The sequence below is a fragment of the Stylophora pistillata genome, chromosome 6 (assembly GCF_964205215.1).
Source record: "Stylophora pistillata chromosome 6, jaStyPist1.2, whole genome shotgun sequence".
Lineage (NCBI taxonomy): Eukaryota > Metazoa > Cnidaria > Anthozoa > Scleractinia > Pocilloporidae > Stylophora > Stylophora pistillata.
Genome location: NC_142524.1, coordinates 22,498,967 through 22,523,377, shown reverse-complemented (window position 1 = coordinate 22,523,377; position 24,411 = coordinate 22,498,967). Strand labels below are relative to the sequence as shown.

The 24,411-nt window shown below is 37.3% G+C and overlaps 3 protein-coding genes across 3 annotated transcripts; 2 read left to right on the top strand and 1 right to left on the bottom strand.

Moving 5' to 3' along the window:
- Nucleotides 1–83: 83 nt before the first annotated feature.
- LOC111341095 (uncharacterized) lies at nucleotides 84–3,026 on the top strand. The gene is made up of 2 exons (XM_022948048.2): nucleotides 84–731; nucleotides 1,778–3,026. Exons 1-2 carry the CDS (start codon nucleotides 126–128, stop codon nucleotides 1,979–1,981), a joined length of 810 nt encoding a protein of 269 aa, XP_022803783.2. The 5' UTR covers nucleotides 84–125; the 3' UTR covers nucleotides 1,982–3,026.
- An 843-nt stretch (nucleotides 3,027–3,869) lies between these two features.
- LOC111341096 (ras-related protein Rab-4B) lies at nucleotides 3,870–9,283 on the bottom strand. The gene is made up of 7 exons (XM_022948049.2): nucleotides 9,148–9,283; nucleotides 8,914–8,994; nucleotides 8,566–8,680; nucleotides 7,562–7,624; nucleotides 6,676–6,830; nucleotides 6,458–6,553; nucleotides 3,870–5,588 (listed from the first exon to the last, which is right to left on the bottom strand). The coding sequence occupies exons 1-7, from the start codon at nucleotides 9,161–9,163 to the stop codon at nucleotides 5,479–5,481; spliced, it is 636 nt and encodes a 211-aa protein (XP_022803784.2). The 5' UTR covers nucleotides 9,164–9,283; the 3' UTR covers nucleotides 3,870–5,478.
- Nucleotides 9,284–9,589: 306 nt separating this feature from the next.
- LOC111341097 (atlastin-1-like) lies at nucleotides 9,590–24,260 on the top strand. The gene is made up of 12 exons (XM_088763303.1): nucleotides 9,590–9,626; nucleotides 9,707–9,960; nucleotides 12,987–13,124; nucleotides 15,785–15,889; nucleotides 16,640–16,690; nucleotides 17,494–17,550; nucleotides 19,207–19,438; nucleotides 20,498–20,625; nucleotides 21,194–21,250; nucleotides 21,356–21,427; nucleotides 21,846–22,277; nucleotides 23,107–24,260. Exons 1-12 carry the CDS (start codon nucleotides 9,605–9,607, stop codon nucleotides 23,194–23,196), a joined length of 1,638 nt encoding a protein of 545 aa, XP_088619429.1. The 5' UTR covers nucleotides 9,590–9,604; the 3' UTR covers nucleotides 23,197–24,260.
- The last annotated feature ends 151 nt before the right edge of the window (nucleotides 24,261–24,411 follow it).

Below are 24,411 nucleotides of genomic sequence, written 5' to 3'. Positions count from 1 at the left end.
AAGCTTTGACTGCGTATGGCGTCCATGACAACGGAAATCCAAGTGTCCAATCAGCGTTCAGAAGAGAACAACCAGGCTTCGCATCGCATACTTCGCCGAAAGTGACTGAGGAAACTGAACGCAACATGGTGTATAGTTCGGCTTATAGAAGGGCCTACAGAAAACCTCTGTGGGATGATTACGGCAAAGAAGAATTTATTAGCAAGTTGCAGTATAGGTCAGATCGAAGGTCAATAGAACATCGTCATCAGCCTTGGGGATGGGACAGCGAAGAGGAAGATGTGGAAGAGATTCCGGCAGACGATGGCAGTTATGATGGGGGACGCCGTGACTTTCATTTCGACGAGAAAAAAGCTGATAAAAGACCGCCAAAGAACGCTTGGGAAGAAAAGAAAGATTTCAGAGAGAACGATGATGCTGGATGTGGCTTACCTTTGCCTGAAAGACTAAAATTTGATGAGGGAGAGACAGAAGAAAAACCAAAACATACAAGCTCTGCTGAGGACGCGAGACCAAAGGAAGGTGAGTCTCGTGGTCGCAAATATCACAGACATAAACATCACAGATCGTCGAGAGATAAAAAGAAACAGCAATCGCACTCAAATTCACCGGATAAAAATCCAATCTCTGGGGATAGAGGAGAGAAAGCGCCTTTTCTACCTTACGGAATGGCTAACGAAGGACCTGTAGACATGTGGAAAACTCATAATGTGCTGGCTTCACAACCAGAGGTGAGTAAACAATATCGATTTTAGCTAATTAAACAGTCTATCTGCAGTGGAAATGTTGTCGGGAGGTAATATCAACAGTAACCTTTCAAGCATACATTTTGATCTTCTACGAGGCAAAATTATCAGCAAATGAATTCCATTAGGATATCAAAAGTGCGACCTCAGAACTTGTGAGTTTATTTCTTTTTGTAAATTAATGAACAAACTTTTGGAGTGCAGTGAATGTTAACAATTTATTCAAGCGCTAAAGGCAAAAAAATTTTTCTTGATGTACTGAACACTTTTGCTTCTTAGATATAGTTTTCAAGTCTCTGTGCTGTTTCTTCTAGTTAGTTTTAAAAATGTACTCAAGAAATCACCCCTCAGTTGATCTATTTCCTTGAGATCTTCCCCTCACCTTTTTACTAAAAAATATATTGAAAGTTGTTAGGGAAAGTTCTTTTATGATAAATCCTGGGACTAAATTGGTTTCTCTCAGTGATATTCCATCCTTTCTTTTCCTATTTTTTTTTCTTTTTTTAATTACTTTGTCATTGATGTTGTTTTTGTTGCTTTGTGAAGTAAAATTAATAATATTTGAGCGGAGTTGTCAATACATGTGTCTCACTACTCTTTGCATGTTCATGGAAAAGGTCTTCAGACTCGCTCTAACGTGGCACAATAATTAGCCAAGCTCATGAATGGAACATTTGAAAAGTAAAGTTGAGTTTGCAGTGCTTGTCTTTGCCTTGCATTCTGTTGCTGTAATTAGTATTTTTGCTTTTCTTGGGGGCAGAAGGAGTGGAAATTTAGTTGCACTATTGTTTATGTGGAAATGATCATTTGCCTCCTGGCACATTTTGGCTATGAAAACACCACCTATTTGGTAATGGTTGCACTCTACAAACGACTTAAAACATTATTCACAACCAGATAATATAGAATGTGTGATGGGTAAATAGTAGTTTGGATAATTGAGAGTTTAGATAATTGAAAAGTCTGGATAATATGACGGTGCGGATAATCCAGGTTCGACTGTATTGAAAAAGTTTTGGATCTTTTTTCAGGTGTATCCTGCTGCTCTTCGTGCACAGAAAAGGAGACAACAAGAGATTAAAAAGAAAGCTCAACTCCGAGAAGAAGCAGTGAAGAGGAAGGAAACGCCAGCACATTTTGATGCAGATGTTGCATTTCCTAAAACCTGGTGGATGACAGAGTACCAAAGAAACTTTTGTAAAGAAGAAGATGTCAAGAGACGCTTTTTGAGATAACATGTGAAGTACATTAAATGGCTGTATGCGTGACATTTCAGTGTGTGTCAACCATCACAGTCAAAAGTATTTGTTCCTAACAATAGAGAACAGTGATTATGACAGCCATGCTGTACTACTTGATCAAGCAAACTGGTGCAAACTACATGGGCTGAAAATAGATGCATAGATTTAAACATCTGTCAGCAGCTTTTTTAAATGAAGTCTGTGCTTCAAAAGAGTAATCATTTTTTACTCAATTAAACTTGAAAATTTTGTGAAATAACCTGACATGAATGCCGTTTGATTATCTGTTAATCCCCTAGTGCTGCATGGCGCATCCTTCCTGCCTATCTATATGAAGAGTTTTCATAGGAACATTTCCGCAAGCAGCTTTTGTTACCAAGTTTCACGGGTGAGGTAAGCTTTGATGCTCTTAAGTACAGCAACTGTAACCACCTCTCCATTACTTCACTTCTTTGGTAAGAACTGTGTTTTACCGAAAAGAAAGCATTACTAAATCAGCAAAAGCCTATTGCTTAAATGCATGAGGCAATGTACAGTAAGATTAAATCAAGGAGCCATATGGCAAATGTATAATGTTTGCCAGTGCCATACCACAGAAACTAACACAATGTCCTCCTCCCCTCTTTTATGGCAATTTACGTAATTGTTACATATCTTTGCAGTAATTGATTTTTGCAATTGTCGAAAAATCACAAAATTAATGTAGATAATATTAGATTTGTGAAAATTAACCTTGCAAATTTCATACACTTCACTAGCAGTGAGGAAAAGTGGTGTTTCCAAGAGATGGAAGAAAGCAGGAATTGTTGGCGTAGTTAATGGTTAGTCAGCTATTCCTCTTGAGGATCCGGTTCAAAGAAATTGACTGTGTCCTTCAGCTTACAGCTGTTTGTCACGCACTCTTGATTTCTGTAGCTCTGCTTTGTCGCAAAGGAACATCAATTGTTTCCTGTTTTGTTTTGTTACAATATGGTTCGTTCAGTGGTAGTAGAAACTGTTATGGAAAATTAAAATCAGTTGTGTCAGTTCTGAAAATCAATTTTTGCAAAATTGAGTTCCTTATAATAAATAAATTTTTGGCCAAATTAGGAAATGAAAATCCTGTGAAATTTACCAGTATACCTATTCCATTTCTGCATCATTAAGTTCCCTTAGTGACAATACTATGTACAATGTATATCACTTTCACATGCTCTGATAGTGTCCAAAGTTTGAGGAGAAATCGGAAACAAGGCCTATTACAACCCTTGATTGACTATTAAGAGTGACTGGTATCTAATTTTTCCTTACAATATCACCCCCTAAATCAAACATAACGTTGTAAGAATAAAGGGAATTGACACTAGCTAAAGTTGAACAAATTTTCCGAGTCAGTCCCATGGCAAATGTATGAAACAGTGTGGACCAAATGTACACTGATGTTGGGGTGTAGAAGGTTAGGACAGCATGTACACGTCAGTACACATGCCTTGATCTACAAGCACAAACAGTCAACACAAATTTTTTTTTTTTTTTTTAAAGAGTAAGATGTTATTTATTAAATCCACATTACATCCTTACTAATGAGAAATTTAATTTTATTATTTACACTGAAAAGTATTGTTGCAAAGTTGTGCTGCTCACACAACAGAACTACAGATGGCAAGTTTAACTTCAGAGACTGATTCTGCATGATTAGTCTTGACTTATGGTGGTTGTATTTCAAGCATCGGTGTGTCATGGATGTGAAAAATGTGACATATTTGGAGCTGCAAAAACCTGAGCCCAATCCTCATTTACTCCCACGCCAGGCATTTTATAACTGCTACAGTAAAAATATGTCTAGTATGTCCTGGAGTAGAGAGCTTTTTTCTATCTCAATATTAAATATGTGACAAAGTGATGAAGGAAGTTTTCTTTATTTTATGTATTTCATTCTGGTCTCCACTAATTTTTATAAATTCTGTGGTCACTGTGTTAGCTATAACCGAAATACTTTTACAAGGACCTTACCAATGTACATAACAATGTTTTTTTTCCTTCTCTATCACAGTCTGTAACTGTAACTGGTGTAAATGTGTCTTGAGTTCCCAACAAAAAGAAAAAAGGAAAGAGGCACTAAAATCAAACAAAGTCTTATATACTACCCCTTAGTTTGGTGCAAGAAAATTAACAACAAAATAATAATTAGTGGTAGCATATTTAGCAAAGCCAAATTTGACTGAAGAATTTGACCCATGTTCACACCAAATCAGGTACATCCTTATGATGGCAATTATTAATTTTTTCTCTCCACATTGTTTCTAAATTAGAAAGTCACTACACAGACTAAAATGTTTATAAAAATGAAGTCCTATTTGAATAAATAGTACACAGTGTAGCATGACATTGACAATTTAACAATCAAGGCTGAAACAGCTTGACAAGTCTTGCAAAACTATGAGACGATCGTTGAAAAAATCAAAAACAGTAACCTATTTAAGAATGTCAAGTGAATATGTCTGAGGTGTGACAAACAAGCATTGTTTGATTTCTTGTTCAGGCTAATAATTGATGAAAACTTTAAAAACTTCCAAACATTTGTAACAAAGACACTTGAAAAGTTCTCTAAATGTCAATTTTGCAGTGCATGTACCAAAACCAGGCTAAGATCACTCAGACAATCAGAAAACAAAAAGGCTAATTTACAGGCTTTTGATCTTACTTAAACCCCTACAAGTGACTGGTATCCAATTACTTCTTAGAGTATTCCTAATACCCCTGAATCAAACATACAATTAACCACGACTTAACGAAATGATTGTCAGCAAAAAAAGCCTATGATTGCTAAACAAATTCTCTTTAAAACCTCCAGAGAACAGTATGAGGAATATGATTAGTGATATTAGAGAATAAAGGGTTTGTATGCAACAATTTAAACTCTGCATGAACTTATTGTGTTGTTCAGCCAATGCCGAGTAGCAACTGATTACAGCATGTTCTTCAATATAAACTCTTGCACCCTGCAGGCTACAATAAAAGACAAACGAGATCACATAACAGTCAAGCAAACATCACTAGTCAGCGCATTGATGTCCATTTGATTAGTTGCATCTAAAAATGTCCGAATCGTTTGTTTCAGTTCCTCAGACTGGTTTCCATTGACCTGGTGGCACCAGTCCCAGTAAATGTAGATCTACTGTGACTCTGCATCTAAGACTCTAAAACTTATTGGCAGCTGGGGCTGTATTGACATTGTTCTACAAAAAGTTTACAAGGAATCACTAAACCATCTTTACTCAAGAGCAAAGGATTGTTCAATATCATGTTTGTTGTAAGTTAAGTTGTATTCACCATGCAGGATTATTTATCAAGCTTTTAAAGACAATGGCCCCCTAGATGTGCACACCCACAGCAATTACAAGTCTATCATACATCACTTTTAGTAAATCACAAAAGTTTTCTGTTCAACTAAATATCCAAGCACAACAAAGTCTTTTTACTATTGTGGTAAGATTGGGTTGAGACTGAGATTAGCATGCACATTTCTGCCGTTCTTCCTGTCTTCCAGGCCGTATAGATCTTCGGAGTGATGGATCGCCGTACTGAATTCCCGACCCCATCCTGTCCGGGTCCAGTTCACCTGCAGAACACAGCAATTACAATTAATTGTATTACATGTACTAGTAATATACTGTACATGTACTGTATAGTTTTAGATATGCTTTTACTTATCAGATTATTAGACTTTGAATCTGTTCAGATTTGACTCTGTTATTTATAGTTTTCCAGACGCTTTGACAAAAAAAAAAAAAAAAAAGGAGTAGATGTGTGCCGAAAGTGAGTTATTTTGGATGGTTTTTTTACTCTGTTAGAGGATTTTATGGAAATTACATGTACTGGTGAAAGGCATGTTACAATTTTCTTTAAACTAGCCCACATGCAAATTTTTATCCAAAAGGATACCAGTGAGGGTGGGAAGTAACCTTAAGACTGTTGTTATACAACCTTAAAAGTAATCAAACAACAACAAACATATGAAACATATGTGTGAACTGCGGTTATGAGACGTATATGAGCACGATCCTTCGCAGTAAAGCACTATTGAGCAATAGTGAAAATCAGGCCTGAAATTTTTTTCAGGTCTGATTTTCACTATTGCTCAAATAGTGCTTTACTGCGAAGGATCGTGCTCATATAAGTCTTAAAAGTAATGTAAAAAAAAAACAAAAAAAAAACTATCATTGCATTATATACAATCTCTTGAAATATTATGGTAATACTGTCCACTGATGCAACATTTGTAGGATAAACTAACTGGATGACTATCTGCAAAGAGGATAGGTGCCTCTAGGTGTAGCTAGGAATGTCCTTGGCAGAGTGTTAACCAGAGGCTTGAGACCCAGGAAGCTGGTACAACACTCTACAACAGTCTGCAGGAAAGGAGTTGCAACATAAAACAGAGTGGTCCTAAGTGCTGACACCCAAACAAGGCACAAGTAAGTCTCTTACCAGTTTCAATTTTACTTAGGATGGTTCTTGAGCACTTTAAAAAGGCCTCTTCAACATTTTCTCCTGTAAGAGCACTTGTCTCCAGGAACATTAACTCTGCAAAGAGGGAAAAAAGTCAGACAGTCAGAAAACAAGATATACTGGTAAACAGTTTTCCAGCAATGCAAACTATCCATTTGTTTACACCTACAGTAATTCCTCTACAGGTATTAACTGACCATTCTCTTGTGCAAATCTGCTGGCTTCCAGAAATGTGACTTCTCTGTCACTATCCAGATCTTTCTTGTTTCCAATGAGAATAATGACAATGTTTGGACTGGCAAGGGTTCTGGCATCTGTCAACCAGTTGGTGAGGGAGTTGTAGGTTTCACGGCTGCAAACACAAGCAAAAAGAAGACACTTAACATGTATGACACTCGAAGGTAATCCTTTATGCCAACAATTGCCTCAAAGAATAATATTATTATTTTTTAAAATAAAATAATATCACTGCCATAACCTCCAGTCACATTGATTTACCAGAGGGATTTTTATGACCTGACAAATTCTAGCATAATAGATTAGATGGTAATTCCCAAAAGAACACCATTGTGTAATGTCAGTTGACCAATTGTGACCCTTTAACTCCCAGAAGTGATTAACATGTAATTTCACCCAATAAAATCCATACAATATCTAGTAACCAGGTAATGAGAATACTCAATCTTGTCACATAAAAGTTGTCATCTTGATCTAACATCAAATTCTCATAACTTATTGACAAGAAATTGTGTAGAAGAACGGAGAAGTAACACTCAGATCTAGGGATATACAGGATTAAAGAGAAGGGAACAAAGGGTTAGTGCTCATAAATGATGACTCTATTAGACTCAGATTAATGTTTAATCCTCCTTGCAAAATAAAAAAATTAAAAAAAGATACATTTCAACACCTTGAAAACTCAAAGAAGCAAGGCTAGTGGGTAAAGGTTATGAGTTCAAGCGGCACTGGACCTCTGCAAGGACTCCCTGCCAGCAGTCTAGTGTTGTATACATGCACCATTGAGCACCTGTCTCTCCCTAAGTGTTCCTCAGGTACATCAATGTGTATGTTACGGTTATTTACCTTGAAATGTCATAAACCAGAAGAGCTCCTGCTGCCCCTCTGTAGTAACTCCTTGTCACAGACCTGAGATCAAAATTACAAGAAGAAAAAAAAAATAAAGCAAAGGAAAAGAGACAATTTTTGTGACGAGTAAAAAGAAGCCATATCCTTTATTTGTGGCTTCTAAGCCTGGTTCTGAAACATTTAATTTTAATTCATCAAATATAGGAGTAACCACATCACTCAAGGAAAATAAATTTCCAGACTGGGCCAGCAACTTTTCTTGATCTCTTGTCCACTAGGTGAAGTCCAAGCCAAACCATACTTTCAATTATCAGTGTTGTCCAGAATTTTTTATTTTAGATTCCTAAAAATAAGTTACCAAATGTCCAAAGCAAAGCCAATCAATTTGTAATTTTCCTTAATAAACTGTTAATAAAAGTGCAGGATGTTGTTGAGTAAAACTGAAATCTTGGCTGGCACTTAACCAGTATTGTTAAAACTGTTAAAGAAGAACATCTACATGTTAGAACTTATCTTTGCAGGATACTGGTACATTTAACAAAGGAGAAAATTAATGTTATCATCTCCATTTTTGTTAAGTTCTGCCATTCTGAAATTGTAATCAACTGTCTAAGCACTGTAGGATGCAACAATTTGTCTTAAAATTAATAATAATTCTTTTGAGGCAAGATTTCTTGACTATAATTGTTAGGGATGAACCTGATTTTGGAAAACGAACTTTGGAATGACTATCTGAAACATGAGTCACCAACCTCTCCCACAAAGAAATGTAAGAAAGGTATAGGATTCTGAATAATTTAAGCTACAGCTAACGCTAAGAAAGGAAAAAAAAACAAAAACAATTGCTTAAAATTGATTCGAAAACGTATAAACAATACTTGGAGGAAAGGGAAAATCATACACTGCACGATCTGACAGTGGCTAGCTAGGATTTCGAAAACGTAACGATAACCGCAGAAAATCAAACACTGTGCAACTAGCAGAGGGTACAATAAATTTACCTGAATCTCTCCTGTCCAGCTGTATCCCAAATTTGCAACTTAACAGACTTGCCACCAACATTGACGACCTTGGAGCCGAATTCCACACCAATAGTATGGCTGGAGTCTTGTTTAACTGCCAAAAATACGAACCATGTTATAAATAACATAAAAATAAATACACGCAAGAAAAAAATCCGAAAATACTGAGAAAAAAGAAAATTCTGCTCATCGAAGCTAAAGGAGAGAAATTAACTAAGGCTGCAGAACGTATCAATATCGACGTGTTATGTAAAAAAGAAAAATTTAGCTTCTCTCTAGCTCAGCTGGGGTGTATCATTTTTACAAAAAAATAGTGTCGGAACTTACATTTCCCTTCTATAAATTGATGCAGAATGCACGACTTTCCTGTTCCAGCGCTGCCGATCACCAAAAACTTAAATAGGAAATCTACGAAAAAATAAAACAAAACAGTTTAAATTTCTTACAATTGTGCTGAGTGAAGATCGAGTAAACACCATTTAGCTATACGCACGTAACGAAAACACAGTTGATTCACAAAGAGCTATTTTCTAAAATATTAAGAAGTAATTTCTGCTGTACCATAGTTCTCTGACATGTTTCCAGCTGCTTGAAAACGAAAAATTTACGAGTTGAAGGAACTGTTCATCACAAAATGTCCGCCAAGTTGATAATCTCCCAGGATTCTACACTGCCAAAAACGGGAAGCAGTTATCATTTTCTTCCTCAAGGGTAGGTTAGGGAATATTTTGACATCAATTAAATTTAGTACGTATTTCTATTCACTTGGCCAAATTTTTAAGTTAAAAAATATCTAAAAATATAGATAGCTGCACTAGAAACAACTTACAATGAATTATCTGATAATTCTGAGAAACTAAGCCCAAAACACTTTAGAAATTATATTATCTTGTTCCTCACTTACCCCCCCGTATCATTGTCAGAGGGCCATTCCATCCCATGGCTCTGCGCAATCGGTAGCGCGGCCATTTTGGAAATTACAAAAAAGTGTGGAGGTCAATTTCAAATAACGTACGTTATGGATGTCCGGCAAAGTAGGGGTTAGTTTGACTGGAAACCCTTGATTACACTGGCACCGTTGCATCCTTCACTCTTTTAACACAACCTTTTATTTTGAAAGGGAGTGACGAGACAATGACACAGACGCAGGAAAACTCGCACGATTTAGATTCAAAGTTATTGGGTGCGCGTCCCATTCCGATTGTTGTGGCCACAGAAACCCACAGCTTTGAGCTTGACGAGAAGGCTTTAGAAGATATTCTGCTCGATGAGAGTGTTAGAGACAAGAAGGTTGCTGTGGTGTCGGTTGCCGGTGCATTCAGGAAGGGAAAATCGTTTTTATTGGATTTCTTTTTGCGGTATTTGGACAGAGAAGTACGTAGTCCGTTATTTAACGTACATGTTCTGGCAATTTTTATCTACATTCTCGTCATTGACAACTTTATCAAACAACAAAATACACGCCCCAAAAAATTATCGGCTAATACACAGCATTGGTATTTTATTTCCTTGTTGATATAGGCTTAAAACCGGAGAAATCTGAAATATCAAGGGTTTTCCCAAAATTTGAATTATTTAGCGCAAGGCACGCTGTTTATGTTGATACAGGTGGAACACGAAGGAGTCATTCAACGGGTTTTCCAGATAATTTGCTTTGATTTCTCCCATGAAATGTCTTGAGAGGTATTCACGTAGTTATTGTTAGATATCTTTGGTCATCACCTATATGAAAAACTATCCTTATTGATTCTACATTAATCTCCATTTCAGAGCCCTAGCAATTACGTTATGCAAACTTTGCTGAGTATGCACAAGCAAGGCCTGTGTAGCTGTGTATAATTTTCTGTTAGGGGAAATATTTTTTCATTGTGATTTTATGTTATACCATGCTATGCTGAAATGAAATTAGACACTTCTAGGTGTGGAATTACTAAGGTTAATGCCACCATTTATAAACAGTCAAGCCTGCACAGTCAGGTGATATTAATTTGATCCTGATACTCTGCATGTCTTTGTGTACTTTGCACTAGAAGACATTCTACTTGCATAAGGAGTAGGATTATACAACTGACTGACTAAGGGGGGAAAAACAACCTACATTTAATTCTGCATTCCCAAGGCAAGGTAGCGAAGATGAAGAACCAATTAATATGTACCAATTATGAGATGTACCGGAGCATTCTTCAGTTTTCCATTTTCTCAGTTAGGAGATGTACCACAGTCAGGGTTTGAATTTAATTTTTGGATCACTAACCCTTCAGGTTACTAGTAGACATCTTTTTTACTAACCAAATTATAAAGTTTGTTATCCAAACTCACAAGTTATGATATCTCAAATGTTGAACATTTTAATAATAACAACTAGGACAAATTAACCCATTAATGGCCGCAGCTTTTGTGGAAAACTGTGTTTTGAAGCTAGTCGAGCAGATTTTGGGTCACTGTTGTGGTTTTAAAAGCTCAAACTTACCAAACACCCCTTGACAGCACGTACACTCGACGGCCTTTTGATCCAAATGCAAATTGGCAGCTTGAAAATCTCGGGCACGCGCAGAAAGCAAAATTTCGAGATTTTGGGTTGAAAAGACAGTAATGCCCCACTTACGACTTTTACTTTTCTCTCTTTTCTCCTGCCCTTTTTTTCCCCTCTCCCTTCTTGAAGTTTCTCCTCACTTGCTGGAAATTTAATAGGCTTCATTTTCGTGTAGAGATTTTTTAGGAAACTACTCATTATTTTCAAAGCACATGCTCAGAAAGGTAGGTGGGTAATGGAACAAGATTTTCGTGCTGATTTTCAGGTCAAGGTTACATGGTTTTTTGGCTATTTCTCCAATCTCCTTCACTCAATTGCACTCATTCTGGTATCATTTGTAAGATATTTTCAACTTGTTCAAGTACGTGCTCAAAGTCGTGCTCCAGGGTTAGAAGTGATGACGTCACAAGGCGTAGAAAGCGTGTGGGTCCATATGGGCGTATACAGGCACACTGGACGTCAATAGGTTAAAGAGTAACTAAAATTGCATGGTGACCTAAAAAACTGTTGGCAATTATGCAGCTATTTTATATCCCTCTCGTTTACCATAGTTAGTCAAGAACAGTACATCCACAGCACATTCTCTAAAAAGAGTTTGAGTTGATTTAACAACTTGAGTATTCTAAGCATTCCTCTGAAAGTCGGGTCTACATGCTCTTTGTCCTGAAGTCCACCAATGTTTAAATATGTTAGAAATTTTACTAACCATGTTGGGTCAGTTGGACACATTTTTAGTAACCAAACGTTGAAAGTTACGAACCACTGGTTAACGGGTTACCATTAATTTCGAGCCCTGACAGTGCTTGTCAAAGGGAAAAAAAATGTATAGTCTTTCTTTTATCTGTCTAACCAACTCTGAGCACTAAACATCAATTCACTTACAAATTTCCAACATCTTTTCCAAAATATTAAATTATACATTTTAATAGAGTAAAATTTTAAAGTGATGTTGTAGTACATTAATCAGAATTTTTAACCTTAAGAGCCAAAATTTATTATTGTTACAATTAATTTTTTTTTTCAAAGGGGGGAGTGTAGCCAAGGCAGTATACTAATTCTTCATTTGCATAAACTTTTTTAGTGACTTATTGCTCTTAAGAGCAGATCTGTGCAAGGATCAAACAAAATCGCAAATCTTCGGCAAAGCTGAAAAAAATGAAATTCACTTGTGTTTTGCACATAGATAGCCTTTAGTAAGTATATGAATGCCATGTAGTTTTTTTTTAAATATCTGTTAATTCCTGAGAAAAACAATGGAAGCCGTTTTTAACTTAGGCACGATTTGGCAATCCCAAGCACGTGCAAACAGGGTTGAAATTAGTCATGATTCACTTGACTCGCTTGTCAAAACTACTATGCTAGAAAAAGCTGTCTTAGTTCCAATTTGTTATACAACTTGCCATGGTCTAAACACCATGATTTCATAAACATTAGATTTATTTGAGTATTCAAAAGAAGTAAGAAAGTTATGGCTCTCCCATGCCTCGTAAAACGGTAGGCGAACAATAACGAAAATTTTGAGCGTGTACCTTTGTTTAGAATTTCGTAAGATTAAGAATGACAATACCCGAGTTGACGATCTTTCTGTGCGGAAATGAATGTGCGATTTTTAAATCGACCCCAGGACTGAAAACGAAACGTTTTTGTTTTTTCTGAAACAAATAGTTTTTTCAAGGAAAAAACTACACAGCAATTGTACACTTTCTAAAGGCTACTTGACTGTATGCAAAAGAACAGTGAATTTTAGTTTTTTAACTTTGCCATGTAATGCTTGATTTTTGTACAGATTTGCTCTTAAAAAGTTTGAGAAAAGTTTCATTGTTGAAGCTGCTTTCGACCATTGAATTCTATTTGATTAATTAATTAGGGAGCTCATGCAGATTGGATTGGAGGGGAGAATGAAGCATTGGAGGGCTTTTCTTGGAGAGGGGGGTCAGAGCGTGATACCACTGGCATCCTTCTGTGGAGCAAGCCATATATTAAAGTCCTCCCCAATGGTGAAGAGGTTTGTTATAGACACTTATTTTGATCCCTTGTCTGTGAAGATGCAAGATTTCTTTTTCCTAACTAATTATTATATAATAATACCTTTCATTTGTCCTTTGGCTGGTGATGAGAATTTGGTTTTATGTTAATGGTGGATAAATTAATCATTTCTCCTACATTTGCTTCACCTTTTTTACTTGACTTTGTATCAAAGAAGTTTTAAAATTATAATAGGTATTTCACAGGATTTCATTTCGTGCCTTTGGTGACTTCCTTCCAGGAAGGATGTACGTTTTTTGTTATGGTGTAAGTCGGTAACTCTCCCCCAAGTCTCTTGCAGACTTTCATGAGACACTCATAGCATTTCTTGTGACTCATCCCGGAGGTGCAGTTCTGATACTGGCTATTGGTAAGGAATCTCATCGGGTTTCTCCAGATTCATTTTGTTTTTTCGGGTTTCGTTCATTTTTTTTGTCAGGGCTTCATTTCTGCATTTCAACGTTGTTATCCAATTGAAATTCAGAGCTACATTGTCAAATGTTCACTCATGCGTACTTACTCTGAACATATTTAATAGAGAATTTAAAATAAAAAAGAAAAAAAATGGAGGAACAAGAAAAGAAAAAAAGACAAAGTAAAAGTAAAAGTTGACACAGCCAGGCGAAGAACCATGTACCGTATTTACCCTTGTAATAATGTGCACTTTTTTTCTACAACAATAACCATCAAAATTGTGGTGTGTATTATACACAGATTCCATTGTTTGTCACACATGTCCTAATTTGTATGCATTAAAAACAAAGCAAAAAAAGTATCACATTTAAAGCTTAATTGATCAAATAATTTATTTTCAATGAAAAATTATAGGTGCATATTAAGTTTTTACTCTAAAATCAAGAGGAAAGACAAAAATCGCTAAATATTTTCGCAAGTGCAGAAACAGGCACATGGATTGCATTTCAAAGTGAATAAATTATGTAAATTTGGCTGCATGTGAAGAGATCTCATGTTTCATGGAATTTTTCAATGAGAAGCAAGAAGAAAGAGAGCAAGAATTATTTCAGGACAAAAGCTTTATTTAAAGCAGTTCTTGATTTGCAGTTATAAGGGAAAAACACGCGAATTTCTTATGTGTACAAAGCGCAAGCAATGGACTTCATCGCAGTTATATTGTTGTTTATATGACTTTACGGCAGAAAATTGCATAGCGTTAGTTTGAAAATTCTAAAAATTCAACGATATGACACAAAATCTACTTTTTGGACAAATTGTTGCTCACTCATAATATTTACTGGGCCGTGGAATCGTCAAATTAGCAGCCTTACTTGAAGTCCTAAAGTTTGATTTCAATAATGTTATAAATAACTGAGTAGCAGAAAATATTGATGGTAAATTTCTTATTCTTGCTGTCTTAATAAATAATTTTGCGAATATTTAACTTGTCTTTTTTGCCGTGAAAAATTTTTTTTCCGATAAATTAGGCTAAAAACAAGGGTGTGCATTGTACATGGGTGCGTATTATACACGGGTAAATATGGAACCTTCAGACTCTAATTCATAGCACCAGGTACACAGGACATGCAAAGTGGCAAAGTTTTGAACTGAAATAAATTTGATCAATCCACATTTAATACATGTACCTATTCTATTAATTTGCTGCCCTAACCCTGGCTCGTCAATTGACCAGTGTACAAACTCAGTGTACTGGAGGCACATGCAATCATAGACTGGCTTTTATTTAACTTAAATCTTCAGCTAAAGGTGTAGCTTAGAATACAAAATAGATGTACTGCCAGTTTTTGTTTTCATGTGACAACCTACAGAAACCTTGCGTCAATGCTGTAGTAATCTGATCTTTACTCTCTGAGCCAATGCATGTTTTGATGAAGTACAGCTGGATAATATATTCTCAATATCTGGCCCTGGTTATTCTAAGTGGGGACAACACTATCCACGAGATCAGTCTCAGTCCATTTTGTCAACACTTATCCATTGAATAGTAAATTGTCCATTAGACAATTGAGATCAGTCTCAATCCCACCGATAACACAGTCCATTTTGTTAACACTTATCCAGTGAATAGCAAATTGTCCATTAGGGCATTGTTTGCCCTTTGAACAAGTGGACTCTGGTATTTGTTGTCCCAAGATAAAGGATGTTTATTGTTGTCTTGTACATCAAGAAACTGGAAATACAAAACAAAAAAATGGCTTTGAAGCAGCCTTCACCCTTGTGGTTGACTTTGTTAGCTGAAGTTTCAAAAGCATCTGTTATCAGCTTTATCCATCCAATTGATCAAAATTGTTTACCTTTGATATTTATTGCACTCTCTTAAGGGAAACAGCTGATGAAAATCTTTTTTTTTTTGTTGGATTAACGTTTCATTAATCAGCTCATAACAGTCAAATGTAGACCAATGCAAGCTGTAAGTGCAGCATGCGCTTATTAACTCATTGGGTGTGTTGCACATGGAACTATTTGGCTGGCGAATCATGATGCACATACATCACTGCATGGCAAGCAAGAGCTAAATGTTGATTGGTCCAGGCCAACCTTTCCCTCCTCTCTTCTTCCGTTTACATCTTGGGGGTTTTACAGCTTGGGCCATAATGTGCAACAGTTATAATAATGTGCTTTTTCACTATGTTTTTTAAATAGTGTTTTGTTCCTTCCCAACAGATTGCTGTACTACTGATGGACACGCAGGGTGCATTTGACAGTTCTTCAACAGTAAAAGACTGTGCAACAATATTTGCACTAAGTACAATGACCAGCTCCACGCAGGTGTGTATACTACTACTCCCTGGAGGGAAGACATACCATGGGCTGGTGAATGATGGCAAATTCGACTGCCGATTTACTGACATTAGCATTAAAGGAAAAAAAAAAAGAAAAAAACACCTGTTTCTATTTTTTGTCAATTGCCAAGATCAGCATATTCAAAATGGGTCGTTTGCTGAAAAGATTTGGAATTAGATTGACCCCTTCACCGCAAACCACACTGAGAAGTCCTTTGCAAGAGCAAATTGACTTTTTTTTTTACAAAACTCCAATTTTTTTCAGTTTTAGAGGTCAGGTTACTTTGCATCTCCAGTGCCAGGGATTTGACAGTTACATTCAGCTTTTGATGTTTGGAGTTTTCATTTAGGCACACAAACTGCAAATTAAGTGACATACTGAGTATAGTTCCACTTTATTTGTATTTCCTTAGGTGGATGTTTAACAAATTGACACTGGGGTGTAGTGTGCTCCATACTCTTATTGACAGTGATATTCATTGTCACAATGGTCAGAATGCAACAAGTTTTGACCACGCTAAACCACTGTCAATTTGTCTTTTATCAGAATGTAGTTATCCAATAGAGCAATAATATTATTTCAGTGGATGACATCTTGCCACAAGCACCGTTGTCTGTAGCAAATTGGCCAATCAGATTGCAACATTACTGCCAATATTGGTAAAATATTATTCTTTTTGCATTCTAATAGACTATTAATTTTGTGATATTTTGTTTGCACTTTACTGTCTTGTAGATGTACAATTTAACACAGAATATACAAGAAGATGATCTTCAACATCTCCAGGTACATTTGAACTCTTTCTAGTGGCTCTCATGATGATTAATGCCAGATGAAAATGAATAGATGCTTCTTTTTAGGTAATTAAATTAATTTTTTGATCATGTGATCAGTTCTAAACCTTTTGCAAATTAATTGAGCAGTACCAGAGTAAGGTCAGACATAAGTCTACATCAGTAGGGACATCATCTCTACCGACTTGGTAGATATGCCCCTACTGAGATAAAACTATTGGTAAGGATTCAAAGTATTCTGCATTTGATGAAACAACCAAATTAGTATAAACCAACTTTCCCAAGTGACCACCTGTGATTTCTTTTGTTTTCTTTACAAAATCGTTCTTTTTTTTCTTTTTCCCAAAAAGTTTGAGTAGCCAAACCTCAGGGGAGACTTATCAACTAGTGTTAATTGTAAAAATTAGCCACATCAGTTGGTGGGGGAGGCTGGGTTTTGTGGTGAACTTACTAGACCAGGGATTTAGAGGTCAAGGTTGGAGACCTGACTGGATTATCATGTTGTGTTCTTCAGGAACAACACAACACTGTCATAGTGGATACCATTGAATTATAAGGGAGAGCTGTAATGTAACCTTTAAATCTCATCTTATTTTTTCCTGACAGTATCAGTGTTTAATTACACATTAGGGTTAGGAGAATGAAGGAAATGATTGCCATTTAGAGGAGCTTTTCACTGTGAAACAAATTCTCCTCATCAGCTTCATGGGAAATGTATAGAACAGTGTGGAAACGGTTAAAGCTTGTTTCTTTACTGTTTGTGTTCCTGAGTTTTATATTTTTGTTTTTCTGCAGCTTTTCACAGAGTACGGCAAATTGGCAATGGAAGAAAGTGATATAAAGCCATTTCAAGTGAGAAAAACTGCTTTCTTGGTATATTTGATTTATGCATGAATGGCCATTAAAATTGTTATGGCGGTGATTTTCATGAATGTAGATGTTGTTACAGGACACTGTGACGACGATTTTTCGCAGAAAATAAGCAAATCAAGGCAGAGCATAAGCTTCGAAATTCAGTAATAATTATTCATTCTGCGTTGACCAAACCAAAAGTGAGGACCTCAAACCCCACTTATGAACCTTTTTAGATCGTGGCTTTTCATCAGTCTTGTATGTAGATAATTATTCATTAGCATTTTAGGCATTCCGAAAATAATTTTGGATAACGGTGCTTTAACTGTCTGGTAAATGTGCTTCAAAATTCCAATATTTTCCTTCCTGTTCCTAATGTCCAGTCCTGTACCCAAGGGTTTTAGTAACTTTTCCAGAAGTGGCTGCCGATGGTGAAATAGGCGATCGTGCTCGGAAAAGGGGTCGCATCGAACAGACAATGATGAGAATAAAGAAAAATTAAAATTAGGGGATTATTAGTTGATCCAAGACAAGAGATTACAATATTCTGTTGCCCAAGACCAAATTCTCCAAACTCACATCAGAATGATTGTATGAGAGACCACAGGTGACCCAAGCGTACTGTTTTTGTAGTCTGGCTCAACTTCATTTTAATTCTGAGTGGCTGCATAAATCTTTTTCCTTCACTGCCAGTAAACTATGGAATAAGTTACATATGGAAGTTAGGAAAAGTGAGAACATCAAGGCTTTTAAAACAGCTTTGAAGGAGTTTCACTTAGAATTATTGCTTTTTTAAGAGGCATGTTTGATAACAGAGCTACCGATATTTAATTGAACATTATAATAGTTTAAGTAGTTGAGGATTTCTTCAGTATTACATATTTCATATATAAATCGAGTTAGAAGGGACGGTTAATTAATGATGAATTATACATCATGAGCCGAACAATAAAACAGCCCATAGAACTCACAATAACACAGTTTCCTGGTTTATTCCGCTTCAATCTAATTCACGGAACTCTCACTAAATTCGATGGAAAAACTTTCCATAAACTCGCGCTCTCACAACCTTCTTCTTCTTTTTTGCACACGCACTTGCTCACCACCTTATTTGGTAGCCCTAGCCCAAATTTGGTAGTACTGCTCAACGTCGTAAAACTGTGAGGGGTAGGCTTGGTAAAACTCTCGGACAATCATAGTGGTTATAGTAGTTGGGGATTTCTTACTGCACATTTTCGGGTTGGAAGGGACGGGTTATAAATCATAAATTGTAAAAGATTACGATTTTCATACTTTTTATTATACTATGTTATAACATATTTTCTAGTATTTAGCACGTGCACGGTCTTACGAGCTTTGTCGTAAGCTCTTTTGTGTTTAATGTGAATAAATAAACTTACTTACTCAGTAATACTCACTTACGCCTGGGCCGCCTGTATGGGAGACGATAAGGTCAGTTACTAATCAGAACCCGAGAGTGAATGGGTTAAGTTGAATGAGCTACGTTTCAGGGAGGGGTCGGTGTACAATTTTATCCTTCATTGATCTTTCATGGTTTTTTTTTTTTTTTTCTTTTTCTTTTTGTTGTTGTTGTTGTTGTTTTTTCTAATCAAGAGGAAAAGTCTCAGTACCTTTTTTAATAATCATATTTTTCAGAGACTGGTGTTTCTGGTTCGAGACTGGAGCTTTCCTTATGAAGAAAATTACGGAGCCAAAGGTGGGAACAATCTTTTAGAGAAACGGCTTCGTCTGACAGAAAAACAACATTCTGAACTGATGCAAGTGAGGAAGCACATCAAGTCGTGTTTCAGTGACATTGGCTGTTTCTTGATGCCACATCCTGGCTTGAAAGTGGCCACAAATCCCTCATTTGATGGCAGTCTGAGAGGTTGGTATGGTTAAGGATAATATTAAGGGACCTTAAGCAGACCACGACGGTGACAGCAACGAGAACGTGATAAAACAAAAGGTCTAATGGGCAGCGGAACATTAGCCAGTACGTGCGTTTTTGAACTTTATACATTTCTGAGCTGTTCTCTGCAAAACAAAGTCGTGAAATCACCAAAATTTGCGTGATCTGAAAACAGAAACTCCGACGGCAAATCATTTCAGTTTCAATTTGAAAGTCGATGCTTCCCACTTACGTTATGCCGAAGTTGAGGTGCGGTGCTGTAAAAGACAGTAAAAACATCCGGCCATTCGCTAAATTCTGTTGAGAAATATCGATTTGTTTTTTAATACACGCGTTCCTCGTCGTTGCTGTCCCTGACCCCTTAAGGTCCCTTATGAACAGTCTTCATGTGATGCAAAAGAGATCTTTCTCCAAATATTGGCACCGCACCTGAAGAAATCAAACTGCTACATTTTAACCTCGTAAGAAATCTGCTCTGAGCGTTTTTCGATTAAGTGTCGCAAAACGGAAGTAATCACAACGGCCAATTAGAAGAAAGGAGACAAAACTCTAAGAGCCAATGAGAACTCAAGGTAAAACAACCAAGCTGTCTAAAGCGCGGGAAAACGCGGGCAACCAAGTGGTGATTGGTTTTGGTTTTGCATCTGATTGGTTGAGAGAGGGGCGCGAGTTTTCTGGACCAATTACAGAGTGAAGTAAAGCAAAAACAAAGCAGTTTCGGAGTGCTTTGACACTTAATCAAGAATTGCTCTATACATCATCAGCAGTAAGCATTAACACAGCGCCGACAAACAACTCCTCACTTCACTCTCGGATAATTGCCCCTGGTCAGGTGGTCGGAAAGTCAGTCATTGGCACCGACAACGGTCCTTTTTCAGAATTACTCTCACCTGGGGAATGTGGATTACTGTGAGAGTTGCTCTATTTAGACTACCACACTAGTGGTGATCGGAATCCGCGTTAACTCTTTGCTATGGGAATTTTTCTAGGTCACAATCTTGTCGAGTTGACAAAATGTCTTGACTTATTCTTTAGAGATTGATGAGGAATTCAAAGTGCAGTTACGAGAACTGACCCCTTCGGTGCTTTCCTCTGAAAACCTTGTTGTTAAGAGTATCAATGGCGGAGAAGTGACGTGCAGAGGGCTGCTGGAGTATTTTAAGGTGTGGCAAAACTGCAGAATTGTTTCATCGGGCTTCTTCTTACGAGGCTTGTAAGCTGGAGACCCACAAGGCGATTCATAGCTCGATCGTCACCGAAAATTGCGAGTGACTTTCTCGTTTATTTTTTACGCTGATGAACTCAGCGGGCTAGCTCTTCAACTCGGTTCCTTGAGTCTTTTTGAAAGCTCATAGGACAAAATGGTCATATATGATTAGCTGTCCTTACGGGTGATTTATTGCGGTGGATGATAAAAAAGGTGGCAAAAGGCACGCTATCGGCGATTTTTAGCTTGCATTAGTTTTATTCAACTTTAACATGACATTTGATATGTAACTATGCTCAGGGCTCCTGTCGTAGCAGGTTGTTTTCAGGCACCTGAAAGGACCACCCTGAGCCTTATAATTAAATGAAGGCGACTGTCTGTCTCACAAGATAATTTTTTTTTTGTCTAACTAAGTTAAGGATGTAAACTGGCCACTGTATAGAGTTTCTAAGCTGACGTTTTGATCGTTATACCTTCGTTCCAGCGAATCTCTGTCTGTTTGTCTGTCCGTTTGTCTTCAACAGGCCTATATGAAGATTTTCCAAGGTGAAGAACTACCGCAACCAAAGTCTATGTTGCTGGTAAGTTTTCTGCTAGTGAATAGCGAGTTATTGGCAAGTGACTCTGACACAGGAGAGAGATATGAATTTTAGTCTATCTATGGATCGTTTTTGCGTTTCTTCCAGGCTACGGCTGAAGCTAACAACCTTGCAGCTCTTGCAAGCTCGAAAGACTCTTACTCAAAACAGATGGAACAAGTGAGTTGAAGTACTTGAAAGAAAATTAAATTTATGCCCCATTGCCCCGGTTTTTTTTTTTTTTTTTTTTTTTTTTTTTTTTTTTTTAATTTTTACCTGTCACTTTTTTCTCCTTCTTCTTCTTCTTCTCCTTCTTCTTCTCCTTCTTCGGCGGGCTGATGTGGCTCAAACTATGAGCATGCATGTAGGTTGCAATCAAGCGTATTTACAGCAAGTGAGTTTTAGAAAGAGCACTGTTGCTGCTGAGTTAAAACGCAGGATTTCAAATGCACGGGGTGTTGTTTTAACGGGGGCTGACCTAAGTCAAACGTTTTGACAAGTGCTGTCACAAATGCAAACACAGACAAAGGTAGAAGGTTTCCAATATATTCCTGCTTTTTTTTTTGTTTGTTTGTTTATTATTATTATTTCTTCTTAGCTGTGTGGCGGCGACACACCGTACTTAGCGCCGCATGAACTAGAAAAGAAACACCAGCAAGCGATGGAAACCTCGTTGGCGATGTTTCGCGGCACTCGGAAGATGGGAGGCAGTGAATTTAGCCAGGAATACGCCGTGAGACTTAAGAAGGAGATCGGTGAAGCATTTGAGAACTTTGTTAAACTTAATGACGGCAAAAACATCTTTAATGCTGCCCGCACTCCGGCCGTCTTCTTTACGCTAGTGGTTCTGGGATACTTTCTCTCAAGTGTGTTCGGTTCGATTGGATTGGTGGTGTTTGTGCGCATGTGCAATCTGGTGATATGGTCCGGTCTGTTAGCTATTGTCGTGTGGTCTTACATTCGATTCAGTGGGGAGTTCAGAGAATATGGAGCCAAGCTGGATCACGTGGCAGAAGTTATTTGGGACGAGGTAAGGAGACATTATTTAAAATACCGGAAATCGAGTAGGAACTAGGTGCATGTTCAGAGTTGTTAACAAGAGCCGGTGGCCGGCCAAAAACGCTGGCTGGTCTGCCATCTTTAGCTGGCGAATGTCACCTGTTTTGCCGTAAGTGCTAACTAACTATGGTGCATTGGTGTGAATGTGTTACTAGGTTACACACTTAAAAAAAGGTTAAGCGAGTGTTGTGATAACTAATGCGAAGTGAAATCTGCTAAACGGAGTGCGAGGCTTAAGATATATAGCTTATGTGGTGGATTATATAATAACTTTTTCACTTTCAAGTGAAAGTGAAAGTGAAAGTGAATGATTCGATACCTTAATAGCAGCATAGGCTGAATTGCTAAGGTCTACAGTGTTACTAAGGTTGAGATCGGACGTCAGCATTATCAGGCGCCTCTGGCAGCCGCTTTAGTCCATGTAACGACCTCACCTTTTCCCCCACACATCCCACCCCAGGGGAGGACATCCATCACACAGTAATCTCGTGTGTGGGAAATTAACGTCTCCTACCCCTAACCCTGCAGGAGACGGGACCTCCATTTATTCGTCCTTATCCGAGAAGACTAGAATATCTTTATAACGTTATAACGTGAACTCCTTTCTTGCGACGTTCCTGGTAAATTTGTTGAAAGAAGTGACGCTTTATCGAGACACTTCCCTCTCACGGACAAGTCTGTCTCATCTCCTGGCGTGTTTGCGAGAAAAAGTGTTGACAGTGTAAGTAGAAGATACACGGAAATAGCTTCTCCCAGTTAAATGATTAACCGTTTTTTCATCATTATTGTTTACTTTTCAGGCATTTATGCCGGCATACAATGCTGCATTTCAACGTGGTGTGCAAGCAGTGATAGCGTCTCAGACGCAATCGTCCAGGAAAACTAATTGATGAAAAAACAAAACTACGAGTTAAAATCGAATTTAAAAGCAGTTCGACTCACGGGAAGTTCAACCGCTCTTACAGACTATGCTCTCGCAACTACTTTAAGTAGTCGCGTCCGAAAAATTAATTGTGAATAAGTCAATCGCCGATTGCGAAGAACTTGGAGATATTTTGATTATTGCCACAAAGTAGAGGTTACGTGCGGTTTCCAGTTAGGTGTGGAAACATTAACAAAATAATCTTTTAATTTTTACTTCACCCTTGTAAATGAACTCAGAATTTGTTTAACTCATTTGCGCTCGAGCTGAACTGCGACTGAACTGGGTTGGAGACGAAGTCACGTACTTTTGTTTGTCTATTTGTTTGTTTTAATTAACTCGTTAAGTAATTTTGGCAAGGAACTGAAAACCGCTTGTGAGGAAAAGGGTTTAAGAGGCAACATAAAAGACTGGCAAGCCATCATTTTTTCAGTAACTGTTGCTGAGTTTCGTGACCACATTGATGAGTGGCATTTTGCAGTCTGTACATCCAGACTCAGTTGTAAATGTGGAAATTGTTTCTGTGAATTTCCAAAATCTTTTGCCTTAATCTGTGAAAAAACTAAGATTACTTTACTTTTGCTGAAAACTAAACTTGAATGAAGAGTAAGACGACATGTAAATAACGAAAATTGCTGGTAAAGGAAAAGATTTACCGTTGACTCTGTCGGGGGATTTAGGAATTAAATTTATGGAGAGGAGTGGTTTCATACTGTTATTTAATGGCAGCACTTTTTAGTTTCTAATATCGCAAGACAAATTGATTTGCTTGACACAAATTTATATTTACTTCAGATATTTACTTTTCAGCTGAATAATTTGTCCACAGAGAAGTGTTTCTCGGTTGAAATAAAACTCTTTACAATGAATACAACCGCAGCCTAGATACTTCTCGTGTAGTTATCGAAAACGTGGGTGCACATGTTTGAAGGGCAGCTAGAACTGTTTGGTTACTACTTGGCTCCGCCACCTTTAGGATTTAAAAAAGAATAAAACTGAAAATTAACAGAAATAAAGAAAAAGTTGGTGGTAGCTATTTATTTGCTGTATGTTGCGATTAGCGATCTCACCCACCACTACTCAATGGATAAAGTCTATCAGGTGGATATCACGCGGTACGTTTTGCTCTCACTTAAAAGTCTGGGAGCAAATGTCATGAAATAAGGTCCCGTGTGAAGTTCGT